We start from the raw sequence: 10,562 nt of genomic DNA, 5'->3' as shown, positions 1-10,562 counted from the left end.
TACCAAACTGTATACTTAAAACCTGTGCCTTCTTAGTGTGAATTTTGTCTACATTTAAAATTAAGGATGCCTTGCTAGAATGAAAGCTTACCCTGAGAACAGATCTGTCCCCAGCCACTCCCCAGGTTTGACCTTTTTAGGAATATGTGCCATTGTGTAATGATGAGAGCTGTATCCTGCCTGCCCCTACCTGCTTTGCGTGAGTTACTGAATTTCCCTATGCCTCAGCGTTCAAAGGTAAATGGTGACGGTAACTGCACTGTCTCAGAGGTGAGGATGGCTATATGCTACAAGCTATGGCTATGTTACAAGCCACTGTACAGTAAGGGTGTAATAAATGTTCGTTGTTGTTACTACTTCATAGTTTAAAAACGAAGTTACCTAGATACATGCCTCTAAGGGGTGGCAGGGTGCTCCCCAGTGTTGGGGACTTTGGTGGAGTGATCATGTCAGTTTGGAGAGGAGGACTGACTGCGGCGATTAGGAGTGTGTGGTGGCCGTCGCCATCAGCATCCAGCCTCCACTCTTTAATAACTGCCAGTCATAAGTGGACACACTACTGTTAGCTAAAAAACACATCCCGTGGCCCAGGAACAAAGCAGGACAATGGACAGTGCTGTACACAGCCGGTGCCTTCCACATGCTCACTCCTTTCCACTGGGAACATGCAGGCAGGCAGTTGGGACGACGAGTGGCTGTCCTGGGCCACATGTGGAAACAGTACCTACACAGAGAGGAGGCATTTTGTCCTCAGCACCATGAAGCTGCCCCAATCAGTCCTGTTCTAACATTTGGGCTGTTATGTGAAACACAACTTCTCTCACTTAAGCCTCTGAATTTTGGGGTGTCTTAACAGCAGCTTCACCAGCCTAACCAGTATCCTAACACCAGGATTTTCTGTGGAGTTCGGCTCGTAGTAGGGATCCCATAGCCCGGATGCTCCTCACTGCCCTCTGACGCGGTCTACACGAGATGAACCGAGGCCGAGATAACCAAGGGGAAAAAAAGAAAACAGACGTCCGCCTTTCAGCCAGCCTTACTACGGGCCACTCTGCCCCCGAGGCAGGCGTGAGAATCAGTACAGCCCCGCAGGTGGGAGCAGACTGCCAAGAGATGCACAGAAACCGAGCTTAGAGAAACGCGGTCCTTTCTCAGAGGAGCAGCTTTGACCTAATTCCTAATTATAGTTTAACTTCTACCCTAATCCTAACTCCATTTCTGATCCCATGTCAAGAGAGGGCTAGGGAATGAGTCGGTTCCAAAGATCGAGTGGGGACGTCTAGTTTCACAAGGAGCATGATTATCCTTCCACGAGAAGGAAAAGCGTGTGGACGTCCAGCCACACGTGACGTTACATCGGGTGGGGGTCCAGTCGGGCAGCCCATGCCAGGTGACTCAAGAGGAAGTGTCCTGGGAGCGACAACGGACAGCCACAGCAGGAAGCTACTGTGACTCTCGGAGCGCACCGCGCAGCCCAGAGGTGGAGAAGATGCAGCAACTGAGGAGGCCGTGCCGGCAAGGAGCCCCAAGTTTCCTTTGAAGATCGGCAATGGGGGTTCCACACAAAGGTGCCAGGATCTTGCAGAATTTTAGGAAGTCTTCAATACAGGATATAGTACTTGCTTCTAATTATAAATCTGCTCCACGAGCGGCGTCCGCATTGGCTGACGATACGCAGCCACCATTTCCACGGCAAATGAACAAGGCAGGGAACCCGCAGCTGGTGTTTCCTTCTCTCCAGGCTACCTGGGGCTCACCTGAGGCTGCCCTGTCCGCCAGGCCCCAACGCCCATGATCTAGGAGGAGAAACAGGGACTCTCCAGAAAAACTGCAATCAAAAGAAACGACGCAAGATGGTAAAAACTGAGCTGCAGACATGTGAGGGCACACGGGGAAGGGTGTGTAAAGGACGGTTGAGCCAGGTCTGTGTTCTGCTCATGGTCCCAACCCTAGGGGACAAGCAGCCATGAGCTGGAGTCTCCAAGGACAACAGTTGGGAGCTTCAGATCTGCCCCAGTTAGGGGTATTTACACCTAGGAATTGAAGGGGACCAAGGTTTTGCCGCCCTAAAGCTGCCTTTTGGGATATTGACTTTCAGCTGGTTGTTAAGAGAGAAAAAGACTCAGAACCTTGGGCCCTCGCCACCTTCCTGCCCAAGAGATTCAGATGGAAAAGCCTGGTTTTGGAAGGGGCCTGCGCAAACCCCCTGAGCACCACACAGACTCCAGGCGGGGGCCTTACCGCTGGACCACCCCATGTCTCACTGTTTTCTGGGTGACCTGCCACGTGTCTGCTCTTCTTCAATTACTTGCAAATCACTCATTCTCACTTTCGATATCTAAGACCCCATTCCCACCTTTTCTCCTTTGTCCACAATGTCACATAAACCCAATGTTGCCTTGCTGTCTTTGGAATTTTCATGCTTACGTGAATTCCCTGTGCGCATGTGTTAAAATTGGATTTTCTCCTGTTCACACATCTCTGCTGATCTGGTAAAAGCCCGGCTAGACCTCAGGAGGTGGAAGGGAAGGTATGCATTTAGCCTGCCACAGACTCATCAAGGCTCCAAATCCGGCTTCTTCCCCAGGAGAGCTGGTTTTCACACCTCTAGGCACAGCCAGGAGCGCGGACTCTGCTCTGCGACGACCGCGGGCAGCACGGGAACCTGGCCTGTGGCAGGCGTGCGCACTGGTCGGGAGGGGCTGGGTCTGTTGCTGTCATTCACGACTCCAAGTCTGCAGAGCTGGAGGGAATGGTCATCCTTATCCTCACTTCCCGCCCATCGTGCGTCAGCCGCTGGTGTTCGGCTGCTCGTTCAGGTCACAGCTCCTCCGTCACGATGCTGTCGCCAAGGTGGAGCATTGGGCAGCAGTCAGTCATGGTCCAGAAAGAACACACCTGTGCACCGCTTCCTTGCCGGAGCGAGCTGGGCTTCCTGCCCACAGCCTGGAAGGCAGACGACGACCACGGGTGGAGGGCACTGTGGGACGTGTGCCACGCAGTACGTGCTCTGTCAACTAAGACAAGCGTCGTCTCTATGCAGACGCCGGCTCGGGCCAGGCTGCCCAGGGTCTGAAGGCCAAGCTGCGAGCACGGAACTCGGCCGGGCGGGGCAGTGGGCCCCCAGCACGAATGAGCAGGCGCATGCCGCCGCCAGCAGCGGCAGGGAGTTCCGAAGGCTGGAGACGGCCTGGCGGCGCCGAAGCTGGTGTCCGGTGGAAGCCGACGCAGAGGAAGGAGGGGACGGGACGGGACCGTGAGGAGGACCTGCCCCCAGAGCCATGCCCCGCACCACGCAGGCCACAGGAGATCAGCCGCAGTTTCAAGCTGCCCGCTGTTCCCAGGAGGAAGGTGCTAGACCCTGCTTTTTACCGGATTCCGTGACATTCAAAGTCAAGTGCAGACAGGCGTAAAGGCAAGCAGAGTCCTCGTAAGCGCGGCCTCCGGTTTCCGAAGCTGCTGCTTGTGGAGAATTCTTTCTCATCTCGGAAAGGCTTGGAGGCTCTTCCCACAGCTGTCATGTTTGTCCGCCCAGCGGCCGCAGGGGCGTCCGTGATCCTGTTTCTATGTCCCGCCTCACCTGCATGAGGCGTGAGACTTCTGAGTGACCAGGTGACTTGTACAGAGCGAGCCTCCACCGCGCCGGCCTCGGCCTCGCGCCCGGTGCGCGTTTGGGCGGCGCTCGCCTCTCCCAGCCCAGAAGCCGCCGCCCGCACACGCGCCACGCGCCGTGCGACAGAAAGGACAGACAGCGGGGACACCTGACGAAGGAGATGGCTCAAAAAATACATTCACTGATTTACGCGTTCAGTGCCGTCGAGGTGTAGCCATTTCACGCGTGAACGCTCGCGTGCCCGGAGAGCAGCAGGGCGCCCGCCGCTGCCCAGCGCAGCCCGAGCCCGGCCGCCGAGGCCCAGGGGTCCCGGGAATGGGTGGCGCCCGCCACACAACCGCCTGACACCGCCGCCTCTGCTCTGCATTCGCCGCGCTGGCGTCGTGACAGCAGCTCCCTGACGACCACCCACCCGGGCTACTCTTCTTGATCAAGAATGAAGCATGGATGACCCGGTGAAACCGGCGGCCACAAAACGGACTCGAGTCACGGCCCCACTGCCGTCGGACGGGATGGCAGCATCTGGTGCGGGAAGCAAGCCCGGAGGGCAGCCGCCGCCCCTTCCTCTGGGTTGTTCCCATAAGCACCGCCCCCGACAGTGACACGCAGGCGGGGTACAGGCCAGAGGGGGAGAAACACGGGCGGACGCTCTTCTGCTGTGGTCAAAGCCGCCATGACAAAGTGGGTTTCAGGGCCCGCCTGAAACTTTGGCGGAACAGTAAAATTCCTTCAAGACAAGTATTTGAACAGGGTGTGTAACATGAGGTAAAAGTAACTCCCGAATGTGACAAAATATATGTAAACCCCCCCCAAGAAATATGAAAATCTTTAACAAAAAAATAGTTTATTGCACAAAATTTAAGGAATTCCCAAGCACGTTTAAATTTATAAAAAAATCAACATGCCTTTTAAAGTTACAAGTCATGTGCACAGTGACACCTTTCCCCTGAACACCTCCACCTGATGACTCCCTTTTATGAGGAAATTTTTAATAGAAATGAATAACCTAAACCCACTGAGTTTTCCAGACCCTCTAAAACATTACCCTCATGGACCCTATATAACCTGAGACTACCATACAGTTGACACTCACCTGGGACGTGGAGTCACCGAACCTGTGTGAATCAGGCTCAGAGTGTGTCACTTGTCCCAGCACTATGCACATCACAGAGTCCTTGGAGAAGCCCCCAGGACTTTTCTCCTCAGATACACTGGTCCCTCTCACTATTAGAAATCTTTACACACCACGTTTATCTTTGTTAAAAATAATACTCATGACATAGAAATACAAGTCATGGTGACTTTGCAGTATCTCTATACCGAGAAGCCTTCACACTAGGAGGGTTCATGTGACCTCCTACACTTGCAGCTCCCTGGCCCGGATCAAGCAAGAGCCCACTTGACACCTCATCAAAATGCTGCCTGGCAAACCTTCTCGACAGGAGGAGGAAGGCATCTAACGCTGTAAGATCCTCAGCGTCCATCTGATGCGTACTGAGGAAAAATCAATGACAGCCACATTGCAGTAAGTTTTTTTTTCGCAACATAAAAACTATTGACATCGTGAGGTGTCCGAGCCAACATTCTCTACAGTGAGGACGTGACATAGTGTTCAACACAGAGGATGATGCAATTCACAAAGAATGCAACAGCGAGCCTGTTTTTATAAATACTCCAGACTTGACTGTTTTTCGTGAGTAAATTCCTAATTCCCACTTCTGCCCACAATAGAATATTTCAAACGTTATTCACTAACAACCCGGCTCTGGGAGGTAGAAGTGCCAGTAAAGTCCCTTGGAGATAAGAAAAAACACACACACGACTCTCAACAAATCAACAACAGGCGATTTAAAAGTCCCACTTCTTGCTGCAGGTGACCCTTAAGGAAGCCCAAAGGCGGCCTCAGCGTAAACACAACAGGTCCCCTAGACATGGAGCCGCCCCAGAGCTCAGACCAGAGACAGGCTGGGTGTCTGCTGGACCGAAAGATAGGAACTGAGGGTGGAGGTGGCACAGGGAGCCGACAGGAGGCCAGAGGGCGTCGTGCGCGCGCACGCACACCGACAGGAACCAGGCGGAGGAAGGGGTGAGAAGCAGAGATGGGCTTTCACCCGCTGGACGTGTCCAGTCAGCTGCCCCTTCCTAAGAGAAGTGCAATCAGTGACCAACGCTCAACGGCAGGCCCTCCGCAGGAGGCCAAGTGCCATTCTTGGTTTTAGAATTAAAACGAAGGGTAATGCAGCCAAAGCAACAGAACGTAAATTACATTTTTCTTTTCCAATGGTACAAAAACAATTTTGTCAAAAATGATTTCCAACTTAAGCTGAAAAGTAGGGTACATTTATAATGAAGTTTTCAAGTATTAGTTCAAGATTAACCTACACAAAGGACAAATGTATTTCAGAAGTTCCGATGCTCACTGGGGAATCTTTTTTAAGCAGTAGATGTCTTTGTGATCAATGCTACTTTATCGATTGACCTCCAAACAACATATTATAAGGAAACACAAATAGCTTAAAAATACCGTCCCGCTTTCTCCACAAAAGAGATAAGTAATACATCGACTCGAACATGTCTGGTCAGTGACACTTCACGTCACCATCAGACCAGGCCACACAGGAGCCATAGGCAGCCGTTCTCTCTTCTCTAACCTATAACAATAAATATCCCTTTAGACTTTCTTAGCAAACGGGAGTCAAAATTACATACCTCAAGTCTCAGTCTGTCAGTTCCTGCGGTGTTTAAGCAGCTCAGGTGGAAAATCTACACACCTCACACCTCAGTCTCACGCACTCAGGGGCCGGGGTCCCTGGTGGGAGCGCTTGGGGGACCTCGGCGCCTTCCTCGCAGGGCCAGCTGCCTCCGCTAGGAAGCCCGCTGCTCACCAGATGGGGCGTTTCAGGACCTCCACCCTCCTGAAGGCTGTCGCCACTGAGCCCAGCACGTCCTCGACGACCATGGCCCTGGGGAGCGTCTCCACTCGGGCACGGGACGCGAGGCTGGGAGTTGTGTTGCGTGCGAGCTGCAGGGCCCCCCTCACCTTTGGCCTCTCCTCACGCCTCCCATGCCAGGCCAGCGTGTGGTGACCGCGGCACCTATGGGGAGTCCTCGTGGCCAGAGGGCCAACCCGGGGGTTGGTCAAGGCAAGGCCGAGCAGGGCTGCGGTCGGACGGGTGGGCATGTGCACTTACGACGTGGGAGGGGCCCTCAAAAATAAAGTGAAGTGAAAGCAATGAAGAATGCTGAGAATATTTGGTTTTCGAAGATAAAGTAAATAAAATAGTTGTTTCTTAAAATATAATTTTCTGACCGACATCCCTTAATCCTACATGTACATCATTTCCTGACAGCAGATTTCCAAAAGGCAATCAATCAATAAAAAGAGAATTCAGGTCATTCTTAAATAATTCCAGCACATAGTTTTCAACGACTCATTACGATTCTCAGTATTTAGATACACGTCCTACGGTGGGACGGCTACTGAAAATAAAATAAAACCAGAGGGGTGAAAACAGTCTCGCTACTGCTCTGACTGACCGGAACAGGAAACAAAGAGGGCACTGCTGGCACCAGGTCTCCATGGCGACCGGTCACCTGCAGGGAGCCACGTTCACCTTACTTGTGAGGTATCTCCCGCCGAGGACCCTCAGACGCCTGCAAACACTCCTCACGAAGACCTACACTAGGTGTTCACGCTCTGGTCGTTTTGTGGGGAAAGCTGGCTGTGAGCTGCGAACGACCCCCTAGTAACCCTCGCTCTTGTATTTTACTCCTCGTAAAGGTGAACACGAACCTGAAATTCTTAGGAAAACAAGGAGGCGACAGTAAATTAATAACCTTGTGAAAGAATGTTCCTTTGGGCAGTTACACACACTCAGGGTGGGGACACTCGGCAGTCGCCATTCCCAGCCCCTCTCCGGACGCCCTGCTCGGACCGTGTTGCTCTGTGTCTCCCCTGGGGTTGGCATGATCTTCTGGGGAAGCACAGCTGGCTGTAGGGTCCCCCTGAGTCCACGAGGACAGAGACTCATGCACGGTGACGGTGTGTGCCTCCATCTGGCGCTGCAGGCTGTCCATCTCCTGCCTGGGGAGACAAGGGGCAAAGGGAGGCACGCCGGTCAAAGCAGCCAGGAAGGACACCGCTGCCGCCGAGACAGCTGTTCGCTGACACATCTGTGGCGCCTTCAGGGACCAGCAACACTGACAGGGTCACAGAACCTAAGGGACACCTGACACCTTCCTCTGCCCCATGCAGCAACGGGCCGCAAGGCCACATGCACGTGGGCTTTGCTCGGGGAGGATGGGGGGAAGACAGAGCCGAGGGCTTAAGGGCGCAGGCCCTGGCGACTTGACGGCTTCTTGTGATCACTTGGCTACAGGCGATTCTCCTGAGAGGCCGAGGGACCCTGCCTACCAGAGACCTGCCCAGCCTTTGCCGGGCACTCAGTGCTGGCGACAAAGCCCCCTCCACATTAACGGTGTGGTGTGAGGATGAGGCAACTGGACCCGGCACGTACTTCAGTTGCTGGAGACAACTGTTGAGGTTCCTGAGGGGCTCCTTGCTCACGGCGGGCGGCGGCCTCAGCAGCTCCTCCAGCAGAGAGGCTGGCACGGGGCAGTCGGGGACCTTCACTGGTGTCATGGGGCTGGAGGGGCTGGCCTCGCCTTTCAGCTCCTTCCTCTGTTGTTAAGAGCACATGGTTAGCTCCCCTACGGCGTCCCCTCAGGTGCTGTCAGCGTGCTTCTCAGCTCCGCGAGGCCCCAGAGGCACATCCCTCTCGTCTGTGCCCACTGGGATGGCAGCCACAGGGGCTCAGAAGATGCTGGCCCAATAGGAAACCCCCCTGCCCAACATGTTAAGAGCACAGACCACAGTCCTGGCCCCTCAGGACAGGGCTGCTCTGTGGGGCTTCCATGAAGACACAACCTGGACTCTGGGTCTCCCTAAAAAATTTAGTCAATTTTCCAACTCATATGACTCCCCTTCCTAGGACTTCAAACTTCTTCCACAGAAAGGCAAACGATGCTAATAAAGCTGTCGATCAGCGCGTCAGAACGCTTCTCTCTCTGACACATGGAAAACACATGCACTGGCTGGAGAAACGTGCACCGGGTTTGCCGACAACCTGAGCAGGGCTCGTGACCTCAGCTCTGGGGTCCTGGGGTCCCTGGGCCTGAGCCCATTCTGGGGGCTGCTCTGTCCCAGCTGGGCCTGCTTAGGGGCCGGGGGCTCTTGTTAGTGCTGCAAACGAACCAAGCCCTCATTTGGTTTACAAAGCCCAATACAACGATACGGTATCTGAATTCGTGGAAAGCAAACATTCTGCTGGAAAAGGCACCACAATCAATCGGCCTGCTGTCCAAGCAGAATGTTCCATCCCTGTTTTCGTTCACACAGCAGCTGCGCGCTGTGGGTCACACGACTCCGTCGGCACGACTGGAGACCCACCAGCCCCACGGCGCCAGGGCCCACGCACCGTCTTTGCTGTGCCGCGTCGCAGGTCCAGCTTGAGCTGCTGGTTCTGCTGGAGCAGAGTTTTCATGCTGCTCTTCAGTTCGGACACTTTAGCTTGAAGCATGAATTTATCTTTCTGGGTCACGGACAGATCTTCCCGCACCATCTCCAACTCAGATCTGATGTTCTAACGAAAGTCCACAAAGACTTTTAAGAGCTAAAAGATCTTAAACACACTGCAAAGGTCTTAATCTGTACATCACAGTTCTAACGGGCTAGAAAAGAAAACTCTGGCTGTTATACGAAGTAGGTGATGATCGCTTCTCGGCATGATCTCCTCTTCAGCAGTCGAGACTGAGGGGTGCAGTCACAGTCACACCCCCAGCGTTCTTATTCCAACTTCAGAGCCTCTACTGAGGCACTGGTGACACTCCCAAGTCTACATTCTTCAAGGAACCCCAGGAGGCCCCTGTTTGAACTCTAAGGTCAGCGACTAGAATGAGCCTAACCATTACTAAGAACGAACGTAAATCAATTCTAATTCATTCATTCTGAGCCATCCATCACAGGTTCCGTTCCTGACCCTTTCCTCAACTGGAAGTGTGTCACAGACTGGTGATCTTTCACACACTGTCTCATTTACTGGATGTTCTGAGACCCGCGGCTGGTGTGTCTCACACAGCTCAGCCCAGGCGTGGCCCTGGGCTCTGGGCTCCGCCTGCCCCCTTCCTTTTGAAATGGGATGATGTGGTCAAATGGTCTGCTGGGAGCATGCCACGCACCTGCAGCCCCTGTGCACACTCAGTGCCGACCTGGGGACTGCCACCCAACTTCCTGCTCAGCCCCTGCAGGCCAGATACCTGCAGTAACTGCTGAGTTCCATCCAGCTCCTTCCTGCTCTGCTGTTCAGTCAAGTCCAGCTGCTGCTTCAAGGACTGGATTTCTCTCTCTTTCTGATCCACCTCCCATTTGAGATTTTCCATCTAGGGGAGGGAAAAAGTCACATGACCACAAGATTTCTGAAATGGCTTTCTCACACTACCAAACCACTCCAACTATACCTGTGTGTGTGGTTTCATGTCGTACTTAGAAAAAATCAGTGACCCTTCCAAGCAGACCAGGCATGAAGGGCCTGCACGGCAGCCAGTGGGGCCAGCTCTGGAGGCCCTGCCGACTGGGATGCAAAGCTGCCCCAACGGTTACCTCTTGGTTTTCTACAGGCTGTTTGCTCAGCTGCTCATCTAGCTGCTTCTGCAGGAGCTGGAGCTGGGTCCGGGCCTCTGCCAGTTCCACCTGGAACTTCGCTATTTCCTGGGAATGCTTCCCATCCTGGATCCTAGCATACAACGAGGAAGAATTACAGCGCTCCTCCGACATGAGCCCCGCCCTCCATCCTAAGATGGTATCAGGTCAACGTTACCTGTCTCGGGTGAGAGTTGAAATGACAGACCTCACACACTGCTCGCTAAATGAGCCTCACGACCCCCTGGGAGA

At 53.7% G+C, this 10,562-nt stretch overlaps 1 protein-coding gene across 9 annotated transcripts in view; it reads right to left on the bottom strand.

Moving 5' to 3' along the window:
- Nucleotides 1–4,440: 4,440 nt before the first annotated feature.
- Nucleotides 4,441–10,562, bottom strand: part of GOLGA3 (golgin A3) — a 41,538-nt gene continuing 35,416 nt past the window's right edge. For 8 of the 9 annotated variants that reach the window (XM_011371362.2, XM_011371368.2, XM_011371366.2 and 5 more), the window contains 5 exons: nt 10,272–10,404; nt 9,929–10,051; nt 9,091–9,255; nt 8,131–8,294; nt 4,441–7,697 (listed from right to left, as the gene is read on the bottom strand). In XM_011371362.2, coding sequence (XP_011369664.1) covers nt 7,478–7,697; nt 8,131–8,294; nt 9,091–9,255; nt 9,929–10,051; nt 10,272–10,404 — 805 coding nt within the window. In that variant the 3' untranslated portion in view covers nt 4,441–7,477. Of the gene's footprint in view, nt 7,698–8,130; nt 8,295–8,596; nt 8,686–9,090; nt 9,256–9,928; nt 10,052–10,271; nt 10,405–10,562 lie in introns of those variants that run through there. The other variant, XR_896538.2, reaches the window with a different exon arrangement.

The sequence above is a fragment of the Pteropus vampyrus genome, unplaced genomic scaffold (assembly GCF_000151845.1).
Source record: "Pteropus vampyrus isolate Shadow unplaced genomic scaffold, Pvam_2.0 Scaffold189, whole genome shotgun sequence".
NCBI lineage: Eukaryota > Metazoa > Chordata > Mammalia > Chiroptera > Pteropodidae > Pteropus > Pteropus vampyrus.
The sequence above is the reverse complement of the archived record's forward strand: the minus strand, read 5'-3'. Positions and strand labels throughout refer to the sequence as shown.